Here is a 21,927-nt window from a genome sequence, read left to right on the forward strand (position 1 = left end):
AGAACGTCTTACCTTTATTCGGTCAATCAGAGTTGCGTTCTCTGCGACGTCGTCGCTGATCGCTATCAAGATTCCTCGATACTCGTTGTCCTCCAGAGAGATCGAAGACCGGGGCAGCAAAGCCAAGGAGACTTGTTGATGCAGAGCTAACGACAGGCAAGTTAGGTGGAAAATGTTCAAATGTAGCATTATTACCGATCAAATAGGTTTCTCTTGTCCGATACACAAGGTGTCAACGTTGCAGGAGTTGCGCAAGAATGACACCTTCTTTTTAAAGACCTGTTGGCAAGGAAGTAGCAAGCTAGTCAGAGGGGTGCCACTCATTGTGGCATACTCTTCTCCAAACGGAACGTATTCATTGTAATTTGAAGTTTCATGGCCCAGTCGCTGATATTTTACGATCCGTGACCGCAATTAGACTCTTTAGGATTTATCTGAAGATCTGTCACAACGACTTATTTGTGAGATTTTGATAGACTTGTTGTAACTTCTAAAATAGGAGTGTGTCCCTCGGACACGAATAGAGAGCGCGTAAAGAACTTCCTCCTTCCTTGATAGAAGAAAGGAATAAATTAATCGGCGTTAGGCTACTTCCGACTTTAATTACAATTGCAATAATTGTCTCTCTGTAGTCGATGCTTTGCCTGCCAACTTGATAACAGTCTATGAAAAGTTAAATCGTTCAATCTAACAGATACACGTAACAGATATTAAGTAATGAAGTAAGGTGAAAATCCATCAATACAGAGTATATGAAACAAACATCTTTTTTTAAAGATGGCAGACATCGTAGTTTACTAATATCTTTCTGAATGATTCAAAATCGTTACATTCCTTTTTCGGTCTATTTCAACCGCTGTGAAATATCTTCTCATTTTCATTAACACTGTTTAGAAGTTATATTTATCGGTGACTACAAAGTAGAGTTATTTAAAGCTAAACGTTCAGGCAAGCTTGACAAACAAATGAAAAAGTGGGAAACCTTTTTACAGGTTTTAGAAACAGGGTAACTGTAGTATTGTAATAGTTAAGTAACTTTGCAAAGCTTCCAGCAACTTGTATCTTTGTTGTGTAAAGTTTTTGTTGACTGCAATAAACAATTAAAAAAAATCTGTTGTATCACTCTTATGACCATGAAACAATTTGTTGCGAAAGGTTAATGATTTGTCGGACACAAGAAATAAATGAAACTTTTGTCAAGAAAATAACAAAAGTAAAGAAAAGTTTAATAGACAAGTAAACAAAAGTATGTTAATGTACATCAGTACTAAAGCTACCGGATACTTTGAGTTGTCCTTACACAAATTGTTCTCTCTCGAAGCACAATATATTACAATATATATTTTACAAATATTCAAATTTAAAGAAATTCACTCCACACATATAAAATGAAAGATGAGTTTATCGCATGATTGTGTTGATGTAAATTAATGGTAGTTTTGTTAAAACGATTACTCTACGTGCAGGACAACGCGAATCAGGGGGTCGCGAACATCAATGTGACTGCCCATCAACCGGGATTACGTAAGTGTCCATTTCACACAAAAGTTACAAGGTCTCAAACTGACCGGGCAAACAGTGTTCCGCTTCTTGGGTGACCGTCGAAAACACTTGAATTGAATTTCGTAATTCGATTTCCTCATTCAACTTTCACTTTACCAACCACACCGATATTGTCCAAACAATATATTTTCAAAGCTAAAAAAGCAATTGCACTATCGAAGAATGTGCAGTTTATGACGCTTCAAAACTGAGAAGTGGATAGCATAAACCTTCTCCACGGGCGACGAAGGGAAAGATACATCGTTGAATATCACGTGACTCATCGGTCAGCCATATCGATCAGACTAGCCGACGAACTTTCGAAGCCACTCATTTTTCATTTCGCTATCTGGTTATACCGTCATTTAATGATTTCACAAGTATTTCGTCTTTGTTTCCTATCGTTACGTCGAACTTCTGTTCAACTGGCTCCGATGACATCACTATTGTATCGTTACCATTGTCGAATAGTGCTTCGTCGCTGTCATCTGTCACAATTCCTTTCTCCACAGTGTACCGATGAAGCAGCGCCCTCATGAGCTGGAGTTGACAAAAATATGAAAGGTCTGAGCTACAGTGTACTGTACTTGGCATGGGAGAACAATAGATGCACCCGAACATAAGGAAAGAGATTGGCGGGTTAAAAATCTTATTATCAAAGAAATTACGTGTATAGTTAATGGATGCACAATTTGCAGTAACTTCCATTCTACTGAATGTTACCGCCACATTTGGCTCGAATACATAAAACAATCGATAAGCACTTGTATGGAGTTTTGAACTTTTCTCCAAATGAAAATAATTTCCAGGCACCTCACATGACATCGATATCGTTCTTGGTTAACCATTGATAATTAACTCTTACCTTATCATACTCATGAGTACAAGTCTTAAAGACACTGCTCTCCTTCCCATCGTACAACTCGTTTTCCTATTCAGGAAACGGAAGAATTCAAAAGTTAAGACAGTGCACTGCAGTCATTCTCTGTCGTTAAGGGCTAACAATATATTGCTTAAAAACGAAACATACATAAAATTCTTCAGAAGAACGTAAACCGGAAAGATTCAATTTCGGAAATGGGGACGTTATTAGTGATATTTGTGTATCTTGTATCGCTGCCTTATGGTTTTTTGCACGGCTGGACAGTGACAAGAGAAATGAGACAAAATTTTGAAAGGCGATGACTGTATGTTTTACAATAAATAATACATTCATCGTCCTCACACGCTTTATGTACTTCTTATTTTATGCTGACTATATTATCCCGTTGTTATACCGGATCTCACAAGCAACATGTGAAAACCCAAAAATAATAAGACCTTTGTAACTGTCCAAACATCAACGATGTTAATGTCTGACTTCACCTGTTTTCCCTGGTTGACTCTACTGGATATTTTTCTCCTGCTAATCTTGTCGTGTATGAACATGAAGCAAGGAACAGACGGGACGATTATGTTGAACGGCGGGGGTAAGACCGGCGAGTCCATGTATTCCAACCACATCTGTGTTCTGATGAACTTCCACTCCATGTCGATGTTTCGCTAATCAGCGTTAGAGATACAAAGAATTTGTAAAAATCACTCAGGTACTAACGTTTCACAGCGTGATAATTTGTTTTAATTTTGTCACTCGTTACCTCCCGACCGTCAATCAAATTATATGATCTATGAACAGAGTGATGGTGAAACTTGAGTTAATCATTATCTATCTAAGTATCTATCTGTCTATCCTATCTATCTATCTATCTATCTATCTATCTATCTATCTATCTATCTATCTATCTATCTATCTATCTATCTATCTATCTATCAATCAAAAGGTACCAAATATACTTTTTATGTTCTCATTTTTGTGTGTATTGTATGCGTGATACGTATGTATATAGTTTCTCTCTCTCTCTCTCTCTCTCTCTCTCTCTCTCTCTCTCTCTCTCTCTCTCTCTCTCTCTCTCTCTCTCTCTCAGCACTGAAGTGTAGGTCTTAAACTTGCGACAAAAAGCTAGTGGCCTAAAGCCTGTAGACGGAAAAGACAGACACACCTTTAATCTTCCATAGGTGTCCGACATCATGGCGATTGAAATATTCAACAATACGATGATGATGACGGTTCCGAAGAGAACGTACAGCGTCACTCCTATCACTTCAAAGACCAATGACACGTCATGGACTTCCCCGGATGTTGTGTTTACAGACACCGAAACTGACAAACTTGAAGATGGGTCCGATCCAAAGACAACAGTAACCAGTGATTCAATGATTTTCCCAAAGCTAGAAGAAAAATATATTGTTTCAAATTTTACAAAAAACTAACATCAACCGGGTCAATAAAGTAAGCGACTATCAATGTTTGCACGGCCTTTACGAAGTTTGGCTAAAGATTTTTGACTTATTTTTCTGAAATTCCTTACCGTATAGCAAACATTATTAGAAACGTTTATAAATCTCTAATTGCTCATGATTTATAGTAAGATCTCACCTGCTAAAGTCTCCACTGTCGACAATTTCGTAGTACAGATAGTAAAATCCGAAAGTGAACGACCCGACTGCATAGACGTAGATTACGAAGAAACGTGTGACGTCATGTTTCATGGCAACCATCAGGATCAGCAGAGGTCCCAGAAACTGACTCAGATACAGAAACCTCAAAAATCTAAGGAATGCGAAAACCAACGCCACCGACATGGCCGTGTCGCATACTAGCTTCAGATAGATGTCCACGCTACCAAATTCATCTATCAGGTGAACCACGGAGCCCGTGATGAAGGTAGCCAGGCAGAAAATGTCAATCATGTTTTTGATGTCGTAGAAATACGCCCTCGCTCCGAGTGTGTAGAGCTGGACGACTTCCAACCAAGCAAAGGCAAGGAAATAAAAGAGCAGGCAAAAGAGGATGACCTCGTTCACAGTGTGCAGGTCTTCGTGTGGATCCGTGTGAAGAACTATGTCCTCGACGAGAATGAACGAGAGGAAGATGAAGTAGGAGGAGGCGTGGGACAGGAACTTGGCCTTTGGCGTGTCGAGGAGCTTGTAGACGGGAGAGTACGGGGCTACGATGTACGCCAGGCACAGCAAAGGCAAAGCGAGAAGATACACCAGCAAAAAGTATAGTCCGTAGAGAATGGTCCACCTCACTCCGTTTCTTGTGTGCCATTCAGGTTGTCCTTGGAGCCACAGCTTCTTCATTACTTTCTGACACTTCTGATGGGCAACGAACTGTCAAAACATAATGGTATTCATATGATGTTCATGTAACTTCAGAAAAAGTCAATTCAGTACGTTTTACTTCTGTATAGGTTCTTGCAATCAGAGCACATAACCAGATGGGCTTTCTTTTGCTGCGTGTCAGGGATCACTTATAATACAGTTACTTCACTGTTAATGTGGCGCCGCTGTGTATGTCAGCTACGCATTCGCATTCTGCATATTTGTGAATACTATGCTCAAATTAGACATGTTGTTTTGACCGATAGACTTGTTCATCGCCTGAAAGTTGTGGTGATTCTCATGAAAAAGAATGTTTATAGAAATTAAGAGAAGTCTTGGACTAGTATACCTCTTTGTAATCGGCATCCACTGCTTTCCTCAGCAACTTTAGGCCATTTTGTTGCCCGTTCCATTGAAATTGTCTTACACGTACGTCCCCGAGGATGTCGTTCCTACCATTGAGTAACGTGAGAACTTCCCGGGAAGTGTCGCAGCAGCTTAGAAGGTCAACGGCGTATTCTTTGACTCGCTCAGCCACTTCGACGTACTGCTTCTGTGCAATTATCGAAGAGAAATGCACAAAGAAACTGTGAAAAATGTTAGTGTAGGAAATAGAGTAGGGACCCAATACATGGCGGGTACCTTCGAAATATAGCTCTCTCGTTAGACTTTGCCCAAGGCTGTGAATGAAGAATAATTTTGTTATGTAATTAATTTTAGTAAATTTGATGTAATAGAGTGTTCGCAACTGTTTTGTCCGACCACGACGTGGTAGTGTTTTCACCAGATTCAGGTGATTCGGAAGAAACATAGCTGCTGATGACGTTCATCCCACGCATGCGCAAATCCACTACCCAGAGATTCGCCTCGCATGAAAAACGGCAAGGGATCATACTAGGGAATCTCAGTCAGAACATTTCATTCAAGAAGTGACATTACTGTAATGTTCTAAAACTTGCTGAAATGACTTTATTTTACACAGTCACCAAGTCTACTCTCCCGAGTGAAATAGACCATTCCCTGAGAAGTTTGTCTCGTATATTTTCTACTTGGGCGAGGTGTACTTCGCTTTTTTTGGCTTGGCAATTCGGAAACTATCTCCATTTATCCATCAGATTGGTACCTGTACAATTTCACCCGCCCTGCTAAAATGAACCTGCCCCGTACAGGTGTCAGACAGTTATTTCCTACTCTGTATATGTATCATAACGTTTCTTCGCTTTCTCTCTCATATTCAGTTTTTAGCTCTTCCGCAAAGAAACTCTTCTGCGCATGGTCATTTACACACATCTATTACTATCTTCCTGGCCCAGTGTTTAGTCAATTAAGTGCTGGTTCAAACAAGCATGGATCACCAATTCCCTATGATTAATGCTAAGTGACAGGATGTAACTATGAATACTGTGGGAATCGAAGAAAAGTACGGACGACCACGACATTTTAAAGTTGGTGGTTGAGCCACTTTAAAATGCGCATGACGCACGAATCGATGGCTGCCGAACAAAACTATCTTGAAGTAAATTCAGCGAAAGTTAAACGGCATGTTTGGAGATGTCTTACATAAACATGCCGCTCGTCAAGTCGGAGTGGGCACATACAATTCATGATAAGAGAGGACATCTACCCCGATGTTGGCCGAAACGGCATTGCAGCCAAATATTAAGTACTAGTACCTATTTGCCCACACACTGTTAACATTTTTTTAAACCTGGACGTAAAAAATCTCCACTTTCAAACTTTATTTGAACAACTACATTAGCAATTACATGCCACTATTCTACAATCAATCACACTGTTTTGAATATTGAAAATATGTTAAACTTGTTGCATGTATGCTTTCCGTTCTATGCGTCTTCAATTTAATTTGAATATTGACTGATAAGAGAACTAGAAATAATACAACTTAACAGGAAAGTAGATTCAGTTTGATGACGATGAAAATGGAAGATCATTCTTTGCAAGACCATGACGACGAACATTTGAGGTTTTTATTTTTCCGTAAGCATTTATAATAAATGGGTTTGTTTGATTGAATTTCGTGTTTAACGAGCAAATCTTTATCTCTTCAAGCCGCTATGATGAGGGGATAGGTTAAAGCTTGCAGGGGACACAGTATAGAGATGTCGAATTCCAGTGATCCACACTAGGGCCAGGGTTTCGTAATATGCATAAGAGCCCATTGACGTGCTTATTTTGATTTCACTATCTAAAACCTGTAACACTCTACGCGTCGACTCAAGATCGCATGTTAGAATTATAGGATTAAAAGTCAGACTCTTGACGTCAAATAACGTTTCATCGGATAATGGAAATGCTTCGGCAGAATATTTGCATAGTCAATGAAAATGACTGAAAATCAGTCTCCGTGTGCGCAAAGATGAAGAGGCTGGTTATATGATTTAAGATACCTTTGAAGTATCAGCGATTTCCCTGCAGTCAGCCAAAGCCCGCAATGTTTGGGTGAATTCCACAGCCTCGTCTAGCGGATCTCTGTGGGCTAAACTGAGGTAGGCTGGACTCGAGAGAGCGGAACAAAGATTGCATCGAGTGGTGTCATCGAAAACGTCTTCTTCTCCTGCACATTTAGGGTAAATATAGAAACTTTTAGAATTATTTTTAAACACAAAAACTTAGCAGAATCTATATGAATGTGACGCCATCATAATATTTCTCGAAACGAGTTAGCAGAATCAAAATATCAATTAAGGTGGGGACACAAGGTAATGACGCACAATCATTAAAGTAACATTCTGAACAAATGCCCAACTTCCCGAAGGAGTCCAACTCGGGGCTCACTAATTTTTGCATGTATAGCCATAACATGATAGTAAAATCGCACTCCTTGTGACTGTGTTCGGCAATACAGATATGCTAACATGTAACAAATGTGACACAGCTACGGCGATAAATTTTATTTCCGAGTCAGTTTAGTTTTGCGTTGCTTTATTATTTTTTTATTTTTCTTCTTTCACAGGCCGCGGCTTGCTAGCATCTTTCCAGTGAGATTAACGTTCTGCAAATCACCTATATCAGCTGTTGTAAATGCCTTGAATCTCTTAGGGATTAATTTGTTTGAGATTTTCAAATCTTTAACTACTCATTCGCTTCAAATGTATTGAGATCATTATTGGGTAAAGATACTCCATTCTCTATTCAAATATTTAATAAAACAAAAAAAGCGTAATCTGTGTTTCTGTCCGTCCTTCTTTCTCTGTCTCTGTCTGTCTCTGTCTGTCTCACTAAATGTCTGTTTCTCTGACATTCTGTTTGTCGGTTTGCCTCTGTTTCTTTGTAAGTCAGTCAATCAGTCAGTCTCTCTCTCTCTCTCTCTCTCTCTCTCTCTCTCTCTCTCTCTCTCTCTCTCTCTCTCTCTCTCTCTCTCTCTCTCTCTCTCTCTCTCTCTCTCTCTCTCTCTCTCTCTCTCTACATACCGTCTGGTATAGATGGCAAATCGAGACTCTGCGCTCCGTTCTCCAGTAATAACTTGACCATACGGAAGTCATTCTTGGCTGCCGCTAATTGCAGTGCCGTAACAGGTCTTCTCTTACGGAAACCAATGACGTTCACATTTACTTCACCATGATGTTAACCAAGAACACAAAGCTATAATGATCTCCTAAGAAGCGTTTTCCATTCCCCTACCACTGATTGAATCAATTCGCGCACTCACGAATGAGTGACAACGTTCTCACAGTTCCTCCACACACGGAAGGGCAGTGGTTCTAGTAGGAAGGCGCTCATACCACTAACATAGGTTCCTTATCTAAGCACAGGAAATATTTCCTCATCGTACTGTCATATCTCTATCATTTCCTTATGCTGGTATGAAGTCATTCTCATGTTTCCCTCATTTCCAATGCCCGCAACCTAGAACGTGAGAAAATTCCTCACATTCCCTCCTTTAACTCCAAAATAATAGAACAAAAAGCTGTCGACACATATGCGGCACAAAGATACCAGTATGAAGATTTGATAGCGGGTATTACACGTTCACACACCAGTAGCCTATGATCGGAATTCAAGACATTTCTCAACTATCAGCTAAATTATTCAAAAAAGTGTTTAAAAAGAGTGAAAGAAAGACTGGAAGGGGAATTCCGGGAGGCACTACGCTGGCGTGTAGATCTGGGTATAACCCCGTAGTTAGAGTAGTTTTAGTCTTTGACTTAGTTTATTGTTTAGTTTAGTTAGGGGCATCCTGGTGTCTCTCCCTTAGCAGTAAAATTGCCAACCACCGTATATCTTCGTCTCCGTGTGAGTATATGTTTCCCCAGTATTTCCCAGCTTAAGTTCCCGTGTACCTCGAGCTAAGCCAAGCGAGTAAGATTCCCCGACGACCAAGAGATCTGCATAGACGTTCCCCACGACCTTCCTTTTTTTATTTTGACACTACCATGCTATGACACTTTCATGTGGAAAACATGCGCTCATAATTTTTAGCTAACATTTGGTATATGTACATATTATACCAAAGAGAACATACGTGGTGAGTCGGCGGCGTCCGATGCTGTCTGTCTGTCTGTCTGTCTGTCTGTCTGTCTGTCTGTCTGTCTGTCTGTCTGTCTGTCTGTCTGTGTGTGTGTGTGTGTGTGTGTGTGTGTCTGTCTGTCTGTCTGTCTGCTTGTCTGCCTGTCTGTTCATCTATCCATCAGACTAAGGTCTGTTTGTGGAGTTCATAACTCAAAAACTCCCACATCAAATGTGAACAGCATAGATATATGGAATGATTAGATAGCTATCCAATAAAGAGAATGGAATCTTTTACATGATTTTCAATTAAAATGCAATAGTTCTACTGATGAGAGAGTTACACGAACTACTTTGACATTTGGTACATTGATAGGGACAATGTATTTTATCTTTTGGTTACATTGCATGAAAAAGATGTTTTTAATTTTCCCCAAATTTTTAGTCAAAACTCTTGTTTTAGGGAATAACAGCAAAGTGTAAACTTGGTGAAAATGTCAATAACAATTGGTCAGATATTCTTGGAAAACTGTGTTCAAGTATCTTTGCAAGGCTAGGGCTCATATCTGTTGGTAACTTTATAGCTCATATATGGAATTGTAACCAGGGCAGCTAACATACCATGTTGCACAAAAGTGTAGCACGGAAGTAGCCATAAGGTGAGTTTACAATACAAGAAGTGAATTAATTATGCTGCTTTGTTCGACTTGCTTTCTGATAGGCTCTATTTAGATATTTTTAGGACCAGCACAGTATGATAAATATCTATGAGATGAACCACAGCCTGTTTATAGTAATTAATCCAGCCGATGCAGAAGAGAGGCTGGTGGTTATGGCGATGATTTCTGACAGAGAAATTGCTTTTATTGAAGTTTCCATAATGAAAATCCTGGGGAAAAATGAGATAGTTCTACGATATTTAAAAGAAAGTACATGATGTTAACGAGAACTTCAGCAGACCTGATTAGCACGGCTCACAGGTGTGCGTGTAAAATGATATACAACTTTATTATTCATTATTTGAAATCTTAAATCCCGGTACGGGGAAACATATAATAAACTTTAATATTTAAAATTTATACAACTGCATTAATTTTGTTAATATGTATCATTCGACACTATTGAGAAGCTACATTCAATTGTTGTGCGATTTGGTTGTGTTGAACTGAAATTTATCACTGGCGGATGTGCAGTACGTCAGAACCGTGACAGCATTTGGTGTGTCGGTACAGTTGCATTACATTGTTGTACTAATGCAATTATAAACGCAACTTTGGTCGTAATTTGAGATTGATTATTTTATGAGATGCAATGAAATTTGTTACAAAGTTATCATGTGATAAGTGGTTATGTATATGTGTGTTTGTGTGTGAGTGAGAGAGAGAGAGAGAGAGAGAGAGAGGAGAGAGAGAGAGAGAGAGAGAGAGAGAGAGAAGAGAGAGAGAGAGAGAGAGAGAGTGAGTGCGTGTGTGTGTGTGTTGGCTAAGTATACCTTTCCAAATACATGTATGACCTGTATAAAGTCATTTGGATACCGTGCATCTGTTCTTACAGAATATTGAATGGCTAGCGATAAGTTGGTGATTAATGAAACATGTCAAAAGTGCATTGTGCGTTCATGGCTGTGAAATCAATCAGTGATGTACGTCTATGTAAATATTCGATATTGCTAATTAAGTCATCAAATATAGACAGGTAAATTGTCTTTTATATTATTGCATAATGTTAGCTTTGCTACATCTTCTGTCGATCTGTCAATTCAATAAATCTTTTCTTAGATACAGCATTGTATGTGTGGGTGTTTAACTCATATTGCTTTTGAGTGGAAATTTTCATTGAATATTTATTGATTAATGTAATTGCAATACATTACGACTATATTCTTTCTGTCAAAAATAATCAATTTCTCCATGCACCTCCTCAATCAACATCAGTTTCAATTTTTTATTACCAGTAATAGTTTCACTGTAAATAATTTGCTATACATGTATAATTAGCATTGCATATGTCATGCCAAGGACAAACTAACAAGAACTAAAAAATACAGAAGAAGAAGAGTGAACTCTTTTCTTATTTCTTTCCCACAGACCGTGTAAAATTGTAGATGTAATGGTATGTGTATTCAAAAAGATCACCATCTATGTGATTGATTCTGTAAGAAAGAACAAAAAGCAACCCACTCTCTGTTAAATTTTTCCTTCTTCATTGTTTTGCTAATCTATCAGGCATATTTATTATTCCTAAATTTCTGATTGTCACAATTTGTCCAACGGGTAAAACTAGCCTAGATTATGACAAAAATCCAAAAAGAACTATGAAATGAAAAAAACCGAAGGTTATATTATGATCAGTCTATGTTGAAAAATTCATGATCATTTGACTGCCTTTGAAATGTACATGAATTTTTTGCTAAGTCCTTCTACTCACTGCAATTTACAGTGCTTTTGAATGTGGATTGAAGCTATATTAACACTAGCTTTACTACGGCCACAGTGTCCAACGTCACTACGTCACAAACAGCAATGTCATGTTGTTAAAAGAGTATTCTGTACTTTCCAGTCGGTCAACTTTGCTATATTTAATCAGTAAACAATAACCCGATTATTTGCCCAAATGGACTCATCTGTTGTTTTGTGACGCAGTCATACACTCATTTCACTCTTCATTTGGTACTGACTCTATAACCATAGTAACAATGAAGGCCGTTGAATCTGCCATCGTTAGAGACGCAGTCGTGGTACTACTGTGCCAGCGTTGTGCCAATGGTAGAGTGACATAACATCAACGGTACACAAAATATAACACTGGGACTGGAGTAGATGTATGGCCGGATGATAGACGTAAGGATTTTGCACACTGTCACAGTAAACTCGTTTTCAAAATAGGCATGTCCTTAGAATGATATTAGAAACAAAAAGGGAACATAAAACTTTGACACAAAACGATTTTGCGATAATTTCTCATCTCAGATTGAGAATACCGTTCTCTTGACCATGGAATGGATCGATTGACGACCACACACTATGTTCTCGGTGTAGACAGTAAAGGAGGGATTGTATATGGTTCTTTACAGTACCGTCATTCTGTTGAGGGCATCTCTTTCTGAAACATCATGTATACCCTCACAATGCCACGCTATGGTCTCCACATGTGTTGTACTATTTATCATTGGAGGAAAGTCGGTTTCTATGGTGATATACAGTGTGTCTCATATGTGTGTGTACCAAAACGCTTTCAACAAGAATACTCTTATCAGAAACTGATGTATAGGGCATTAGACGTGTTGCAAAATCCAAGTCTTTTGATTTAGAAGCACTGACCAATAAATATTTGAGTGTCTTGTCTAAGGCTTCCAATTATAATTGTTATCTAGATATGTACATGTATGACATGACTTCCCATCATCACAGATTCAACCTAATGGCCTTGCATGACCACAAAATCAAAGATTGGTGCGAAAGTTCGGATCAACCGACTTTGTAAAGATTTTATTTTCAATCTGACGTTTTGGACAAAAAGTTTTACGCATTTCATTTCTTTGCAAAAACATTTACTCATTAATGAGGTCTAAATGTGTTAAAATGCTGCACCTCCACCTCATTGCTGACCTCCAGTCAATGGTAATTCGATAAAAACATAAAATATCAAAATGTTCAAAACATGAATACATTGCAACAGCTATTTTTCAAAGCAGTTGCAAGAGATTGTCACATACATCAAAGATTTGCTTCAGCCCTTGATGAAAATCTCCATTTCCGAATAACAGCATTGAGAAAAAAATTCTTGTTATCTGCATCCTACACAATAAATTATCCAGGATTTCTGCACTACGTGAACTTTCCAAAATTGATTGATTGATTAATTATTGTAAACTATATAAGACAATTTAAATGCCTCTGTCTGGAAACTGCCAAGCATACTGGTTTTGCTTTACTGCAATTTAGTGTTCAGATAATTTTATTAATAAAACTGTCAGTTTCTGCAATTCATAACACAGGATGGCAGATTAGCTGTTCAGCTTTTCCGGTGGCTTCAGGTGTATCAAAGAAGCATTTTTTCCGAACTAGATTCAGTCCCATATCCTGTGGATGTGCAGGCAGGCCCAGTGTACAAGATTTCATGGTAACATACAGCATGGACAAAATTAGTCAGTGACACTGATTTCTGACATGTATTTTGTACAACTCTTTTTACTCGATACTTGGTATAATTTGTCTGGATGTTTTTTGTCTCTGTGTCGTGGTTCTGCATGTTTGTCCTTTTTAGTTTTTATGTATTTTGTGTTAAATGTTATGTCAAATGAACCTGTTATTCGGGAAACCTGATGGTTCGTGAGTAAATAAATAAATAAATTGAATAGATAAATTCGATAAGTAAATAAATCAATGAAGCCAAATAGGATATTCTTTGAGTCTCTCGCCTCATTGCAAAACTTAAAAATTGCTGCACATTGCATCTGTGTATTTGATGGTACATGCGATCTCAAATGCTAATTAAGTTAGCAATACCCATGCTAATGAGCAGCAAAAGTGTAAACTTAATGAAAGTCTAAATAACTAATCTTCAGATTGTCTCGAAAATCTGCATTAAAGTACCTTAGGTAGACCCCATATATCTGAATTACTTTATAGCTAACTGATTTGGAATTGTAACCGGAGCGACTGACTCACTATGTTTTACAAATAATGTAGCATGCAAGTAGCCATACGCGGAGTCTACAATAAGTTGTGTCACACAGATCTTGTAAACAATCAGCTTATTCATTTACAATATGCAGGATGATGTAAATATTACACACAAACAAAAAGTTCATGTGAATAGATAGGATACGTGGCTGCTTAAGCCAGCATGGTCAAGCTAATCACCAAATCTTACATCTGTGATTGTAAATATGTCAATTTTTTTATTAAATAAAATGCTGAAATTTCGTTGAAATTTGGTTGCAGGGGTTTTATACTTCGGCATTGCTTGTCTGTGTGAGTCAAATAATGGCTTCTATATAAATCCTTGGTTTGATTCTCTTACATGTTGTTAGAAGGGCTTCAACAAGATGTACATAACTGATGACACAGGCTCCTAGGTAGATTCATGTACAGATTTGTGTTTCGAAGTTCTCTATTTGTCTCTGATGGTCAGGCTACAATGCTGTTTTGGCACATAGTATTATCATTTAGGTGAGGCAGCTTTCTTATCAGTGGCAGTCCTAAGGTAGCTTTCGTTTACTTCAATATATCCATGCTTATGAACTTGCATGAATTTTGTAAGAGTGCAAACTGCTGAAAATCACATTTTTACATGTTACTGTAGAATTCAATCCTGTAACCGTACACAGTAGAGAGATCAAATAGTATTGTTTGCATTAATTCCATGCCTTACACTATTACAAGAGGACACCGTTACTTTGGTATGGTAGATTGTACCACGATTTTTGATGTATCAAACTGCATGGTGTTGTAAATATGTATGTATCTGTTACAACAGTTTACAAACTGTTACGTACTTCGATAGACGGTGCATCACAATGTATTGAAATCCACTTGACATTATGAACATTACAAGATAGTGTGGCTCTTCTGCTTACCATTCCCAGTGTGTCGATAGGCCGTTTTCTCCTACCGCTTCGCCATGCATGTATACTGGCCTATCCGCCGACGTGTGTGCGAACTATACGAGAAACACACGTCTTATTTACGTGGAAACGGCCGATAATTTATTTTTTCCTGGTGAAGTTAACACATGGTAGGCGGTCATTGTGAATATTAGTATCGATAAATGTTCGGTAATATGTTTCTTTAATACCGAACTTTACAAGGTGACTTCTGACTTTTACTCTTCATTTTTAAAGAGAATTAGTTAAAATTTCCTTGAGGCTTGAACATACTTTGTCCATTTCTGGGCGCTATCTCGCGCACCTTAATGTCAGCCTACCAATCTCTAAAAATTATACCGCAATTTCCAATACGTCATGGAGGGTTTCTTTCCTTTTCCCCTTTATATATAAGTTCAAATCTTCAATTCAGACGCAAATAACCCACTGGCATTGGTGAAGTCTGTGACATACACTTCTACGTAGGAATAATTAATTGTACGTAAACTATCAATAGCGAGTAGGCTGCCAATATGAAGCTGAACACGTATTGACACCTGTTTCAGCCGTGCCATCATATATGTCACCATGGCGCATTTTGATTTAGGGAGCATTTGTTTTTTACAGGGAGGGGGGTCGGTGACTTTTATGAAATCGTTTTTTAGGGTGGGGGTCAAATTTTATAATCAATGATTGAAAGGGGGGTCAAATTTTATAAAGGTTTGTATGGAGTTATGGAAAAAAATGTGACTTTGGAATTTCACCGAAATGTTGCTTGGTCCTCCATATATAATCTATGAGTAGTCTATGAGAAGCTATGAATAATTTCTTTTAAATACAAAACTAGCTAAATCTGTGTATTTATGTACTCTTGATGTTAGTGTACTTACAAGTTCATGTGTGTGCAAGAAATTTGATTTTGGAATTTCAACAAAAATCTTGATTCTCTATACATTGTGGTATGTGAGAAAACTTTGAACATTGTTTTTACAATACAAAACTAGCTATTAAATCTGTGTTTTAAAAAGGTTTGACGATTGATATAAATGTACGTGACGAGAATATTATATTTGTAAGAGCAGATCTGAAAAACCAATATGATACTGGAATTTCACCCAGTGATTATTTGTAAAGTTCAAAAAGGATTCTTTGAAAGTTCAAAGGTCAAATGGGAAATTTAATTCAATTAAGATATTATTTTTACGGACAGTGACATACGGTCGTTGTCTTTTATGCATGAAAATTCCAGGGGTGGGTAACTGTTTTTCTTGCAAACACTTTTGAAGGGCCTAATTTTTCAGCCCAGGGCCATAGGGTGCGAAGGGTTAATGAATCAAATCTGATAACTTTTTTTAGGGGGGGTCACATTTTACAATTGATGAATAGGGGGGGTCAAATTTTAGAAATTTGATATGGAGGGGGGTCGCTTTTTACATTTCATTTGTCGCTCAAATTTCAACGACCCCACCCCCGTAAAAAAACGAATGCTCCCTTGTGAGTCGCGTCGATAGGAATTGCGATCTTGTTCGCGTACATTAGCGTTATCCATTGATACCCGACAGACGCGAACACTTAAGGATTTAAACTTCTGAATGTCTATATTTTCAAGGCACAAATACATGTAAGCTCGAGATTAAAGAAGAGGTTAAAAAAGAACTTGAGTCTTGTAACATGTTGGAATACAAGTTTTTTCGTGGGCATTCTTTCAAAACCAGAGCACTCACATATCGGCGGTCAAATCCTAGTCGCCCCAGGAGACAGTTACGAGCAAGATTGGAAATGCACAAGAGGAGACAGAGCTGACCCTTGGTGATTGTGGAGTTGCGTAATATTTTCTTAGTTTTCAAATAAAGCGAGTCGGCTAAGAATTTCTCCCCTCTTCCTTTCATTCAAAACAGAGAGCAGCTTTTTTCAAAACGTTCCAGCACAGAACTACACGCATGTTGTGTTTTCAATCATTTCACGCCTGAAGGGACCGGGTTTTATGACTTAGCACTGTACAGTAATAATCATTCAACGAAGGACGTCGACACCGAACAGTTCCTTTTAAATCAGTGCACGAAATCATTACATGTATGTTGAATGGTCGTAGATGTCTTGAATGAAGGGCCACAGTCCCTCCTTTCTCATTTTATCATCAAAATGGCAGAAGTAGTTGATTTACATTCACAACAACCTAAAGTTAGCTTACAGGGAGAATTTGAAGTCTAAGTCCTATCATGAATTGCTGATTTTCGTTTAACTGTATTCGTACATAGTTTTTATAAATACAATTAGAATTGTGTCGCTTATTTGGTTCTTTATATTGTTGGCCGTAACAAGCAAACTCAAAGGCTCAAGCAGGGTCGACAAAGAAGCCGCGGCCAACGACTGCAAGAACCATAGGCTGCAATGTTTTGACAAGCGAAATCAACTCAACAGAAAAACACCAAAGTCAGTTGGTCACAGTCTGTCGCGACAACACGCAAGTGCAGCTACACGTTTTTTGATGTTCCCGTCCAAGAATCTGGTCACTTTTTAAACATTACTGTGCGAACAATTATGAAGTTTCCTGAGATTCCAGAGAAAATCGGTGTAACTTATACGTCGTATCCCGACACGGTATTTACGCAAGTGTAGTCTATGAATGAGATTATAGCGTCTTGCGGTCCACTACAAGAAAACATCAAATTTGTTTGTATTCGATTACCTGCAGTATTTGCTTCACTTGTTCTGTGTCACCGTTCTCGACCATTCGGAGGAAAGCTGCTTCATTTGGAGTGGGCTTCGAGCCCACCGTGAGCTCCATCGAATCTCCGACACAAGCGTCAGGGGACCGGCGACTCGAGACATCAGCCATAGTCTGCATTGATCGCAAGCGCTATTGATATATTTGTATAGGAGCCTCGTCCTATACTCACAATGCTTTCAGGGATTCAATGCTACCTCCCTCCCGGACAAAAAGAAGTTGACCGAGTAACCGTAAGCCATTACGTTTTGTCCTGTTGCTATGGTTGCCATTTTGTTTTTTTGAAAAGGTGAGGGCGGAGATGGTCACGGATGAAGACGATTAAATGGTGACAGGCCCTCTATCGTTACACTCAACAGATCATGACAGCTGTTAATGTGCTTGTTTGTCCTCTAATTTTAACATTCCGAAGTGAATGACAGATGTCCCCTTATAAACGTGGAACGACGTCTATCTATACCTGTTGGACACCCCGCCTCTTCAATCTCAACGTATGACGCAAATTTAGTTTTAAAAATCGAACCCGCGTATCTGATTTTCTAATGAAAATTACAGAAAAGTACCACTTTCGGACAGAGAACGTGAAAAAAAACTGATCAGGTAACCGTTAATTCAAAAGAATGAACAGTTGTTTATTTATGAAGTCAGCAAGGGAAATGTCTATTTTTCTCCCGATGAAAAGCATATCCTTGAATTAAAGGCACTGTTCGCGATAGTCTGTTAGAGGATTATGGACGTGTGATAGCCTTTTGTTTTCTATTGAAATTGTAATCTGGTGGGTACATTTTGTGACGAGACATTCTGGTGCCAACACAGGCCTTTAAGCATGATTTACAAAAGTGTGAGGGATGTCTTCAGCCTTGTACGTCAGGGCGGTCGGAAATTCTCCTACCAAAACGGACTGGCTGACTAAAATGCCCACAGATGTTTATACTGAGTTGAAATTCTATCACACATGACGAAATCCCGCAAACACTTGTTGTCGCACCCAGTCAAAACCATTTAATTTAGAAAAGAAAAGTTTACATTTGGTATTAAACGTTGCATAACTGAACACTGTCACCATTATCTTCAAGATGTACATTCCAAATGTTGTCGACAACTGGAATCATCGATCCGCTATACGAATGTCATAAAGTATCACAGGCATGCAGCTTCCACAGATTCGCTATCTGGATTTGTCAATACCCGGCAAAATCTGGAATTGCCAAATCACTTTTGACTACAATCAAAGCCATTACCACGTTTGGACTTGATCTCAACCGACAACGGTATGCTCACACAATTCATGGGCCTAACTAAGGTGTTGTCGAACATTGAAATGCTTTTTTTGAGTGAAGCATTATAATCACACATATTCAATTGAATTACACAAAAGGATATGCAAAGAAGAAAGACTGTATCATTAAAACATACTCCAACATGTCTTTTTTATAATATATATATATATATATATATATATATATATATATATATATATATATATATATATATATATATATATGCCACATGTGAATTTCGTACCCAATCTCAGCACAAATTAAGTACTATCAATCGATCAATTTACTCTTACTATTGTTAATCAGTCGATAAAGTCAACACATTCTCCGTCCCCTCGGCCCTGCAAACAGAAATTAAGTGACAAAATTGATGCCATTGGAAGTAGAAAAAAGTGCTCAATCGTTTTAGACAAATCATTTCATTAGGTAGATAAATAAAAGCGTTTATATAACTCCTAGTATCAGCCAGGAAAGTTCACTTTCAAATATACTCAGGGGCAGTACCGAAGAAAATGAGAGAATTCATACAAAATGTCCTTGTGGCTTAATGGTGTTTTGACGCAATGCTTTACACTTACAGTAGTGTTTGTACAACCCTCAACAAATATACGATAATATTTTAAGATGTTAACGCCCTCATGTGGTCAAAATGCAATAGTTCACATCAGATCGAACATTTTGGATGGACCTGGTCATGGTAATAACGTATTACTTGGAACAAAATTGCGATAATCCAAATAAGTCTGCACCTAGTAAGGACCATAATACGAATAAAGACTATCGCCTCTTCCGACGGAGATAAACAAAGTGTTTGTTGTGTGCACGTTCTATAATTACGTCAGCTTAGTCGACCTATTATGTACGTACGGTATAGAAAACAAAGGCTTGAGCTACATGCAAAGTACATAAATAACTATTAGCTTTGAAAACAATCGCTATATGCACACAAAGGTAGTTAAGTTAACATACCCTTAAAACTGCAATTCATTGTCTGAAGACAAGTAACACAATTAACGCTATCATCGACTTCATTTTTCAACACACCTTGTGCTACGTCATCGGTTCTTTCGCTCGAGGAAATGACCTTATTCAATGGCGCTGTGTTGTTTGTTCGACCGTAAGCTTATGCGCAGATATTGTGGGACACTGAAACACACATGATGTTTGCACCTTTCGACGGTGTCTGGTACCGGTATTACAAATAAAGCCAAATAAAAAATACGTGTTTCCGGCATAATGCCTTCGAAAATTAGGGTAGGTGATGGGTGGAACTTTTTTTTTCATTTTAGTATCTGATTAAAATGTTCAAATCCCAAAGCACCGCACGGTTTAACATTTACGCCAAGAAAATTCAACTAAAATTTGATATCTTTTGTTTCCATTTTTTTGGCCTTTGTATCAATTCCAATCTTAGTTTTTCATCATAATCACAGAGCTTTCATAACTAATGTTCTCAACAGCAGGCTAAAATAATTACAACCGGATGGTGTTGCAGCGTTAACAGCGGTGGATGGCCGAAGGTAATCGGCAGGGTGTGACCCTTCTGTACACTTTCAGAAGTAATTTTACGGATTTTCAAGCAATTTTGAATGATGACTGTTTTCAAGGATTATTTCCAACGGTAAGTTTTAATGCAACTACTGTGCAATGCGATTTATGGTATTCATAGTTCATACTATTTTAGATATTTTCCACATAGAAATCGTAAAATGCTATAAAAGATTCAATAATTTGTTTAATTATATAATTAACATTAGAGTCGTTGGTTTATGTATCAGTATTATTCATTATATTTTTATTGAATTACCAACTAATCTGTGGAATCTGAAAATGTAAAAATAGGGAACCAAACAATTTTCAGACTCCATCTCTGTACCCAGTGCAGACCGTTCAAATCCCCTTATATACCAATAGAATTTTCGGACCCCCTCCTGGAATTCCTGCAGAATCTATCCAGTATTTGTGAATGCAGATGCCTTATACGTACATTTTATGTACATTATTTTGTTTGTGTTAGGATCCAACATGGCTGCCAGGTAGTAATTTTGTTGAGATTTTTCCGTTTCTGCAGCCATTTCATAAACATAAAGCAGGTTATTCAAAGTTGGATTTCGGTGTCCAAAGCTTCTCGACAATATCTTCACATAACAAATTAGGGGATTTTCTAATAACTAAGCATAGCTGTCACCCTATAGAGGTTTAGATCGCGACCCATTTACTCTTTTCATCTTCATTCTATAAAAGTAACCATTCTTTACAGATAAATTGGTTGGTCGGAAAAGGTAAAACATACACAAGTTTGCTCTAACTTTTGAACATCACACGAATCATAAAATTGTAGATATGTCTCGTGAATGATCTAAAAACGGAGTAATTAGTGAGAATGATCTCGTCTGAGTTGATAATGAAGACAATAGTTTATCTTTCCCTCTTTGATAGGTCATGTCTGTATAATGCATTACGTCAGTGCCGTAGATTACAAATGCATTTTCCACATCTTCCAATAATCTTTCTTTGCTTTTTAACAAATTAATTACATTGATTGGTTGCTTGCTTGATTAAATATTTAATTATTTGTTTATCTATTTATTTGCTCATTTATTTATTCGTTTATTTTTCTTTCTATTTGAGTCTACAGGTTTTGTCTGCCTTTGCAAAGTTCTTTGCATAGTACATAAACGCTAGTGTAATATTTCGTGAACATAGAAACGTCATAGATAGTGTAAAGTATACGTTTATAGCCATGTTACACTCAAGCCAATCATTTCAAAACATTTCTATCGTGAAAATGTTAATAAACAATACCAGTGTTGTCATAGTTGTTGTATGTCATGGCGAAACGGTCATACAATATAACTTATGCCTAAAGGATGCTTGTCGAATATCGTAATATGCAATTTAGAGGTCGTGCGGCAAATTGATGATGAAATCCCGTCACGTCCCGTATATCTTTGTTCAGTTTGTACTGAATTATACGAGTAATTTTAGAGTTGTACCTACAGTTTTACACGACTTCTGTGAGTAAATATTAAATGTAGACATGGGCTTGACTGTTGACAATCTTTACATTTTTTCGGTGAAATCGATGTAGAGATGTCAACCACTGGAAACGTTGAAAA

The 21,927-nt window shown here is 37.9% G+C and overlaps 2 protein-coding genes across 2 annotated transcripts in view; both read right to left on the bottom strand.

The window, feature by feature from the left end:
• Nucleotides 1-598, bottom strand: part of LOC139134586 (calcium-activated chloride channel regulator 1-like) — a 29,901-nt gene extending 29,303 nt beyond the window's left edge. The window contains exon 1 of the mRNA XM_070701496.1: nucleotides 13-598. Within this exon, the coding sequence (XP_070557597.1) occupies nucleotides 13-189 (177 nt within the window). The 5' untranslated portion in view covers nucleotides 190-598. The remainder of the gene's footprint in view (nucleotides 1-12) is intronic.
• Nucleotides 585-17,723, bottom strand: LOC139134587 (short transient receptor potential channel 3-like). Its single transcript, XM_070701499.1, has 9 exons — nucleotides 17,490-17,723; nucleotides 8,178-8,328; nucleotides 7,155-7,321; nucleotides 5,096-5,299; nucleotides 4,019-4,755; nucleotides 3,582-3,810; nucleotides 2,908-3,084; nucleotides 2,408-2,473; nucleotides 585-2,082 (listed from the first exon to the last, which is right to left on the bottom strand). Exons 1-9 carry the CDS (start codon nucleotides 17,646-17,648, stop codon nucleotides 1,888-1,890), a joined length of 2,085 nt encoding a protein of 694 aa, XP_070557600.1. The 5' UTR covers nucleotides 17,649-17,723; the 3' UTR covers nucleotides 585-1,887.
• Nucleotides 17,724-21,927: the final 4,204 nt, after the last annotated feature.

Source organism: Ptychodera flava, chromosome 6 (assembly GCF_041260155.1).
Source record: "Ptychodera flava strain L36383 chromosome 6, AS_Pfla_20210202, whole genome shotgun sequence".
In the NCBI taxonomy this organism is placed as follows: Eukaryota; Metazoa; Hemichordata; class Enteropneusta; family Ptychoderidae; genus Ptychodera; species Ptychodera flava.

Bases quoted from the DNA above. Each gene is read 5' to 3' on its own strand.
- LOC139134587 (XM_070701499.1), bottom strand. From the start codon at position 17,648: ATGCAGACTATGGCTGATGTCTCGAGTCGCCGGTCCCCTGACGCTTGT. The intron at 8,329-17,489 runs GTAATCGAATAC...CTTGGTTAACAT, and splicing joins AAGTGAAGCAAATACTGCAG to CATGGTGAAGTAAATGTGAA. The intron at 3,811-4,018 runs GTGAGATCTTAC...TTTTTCTTCTAG, and splicing joins GACAGTGGAGACTTTAGCAG to CTTTGGGAAAATCATTGAAT.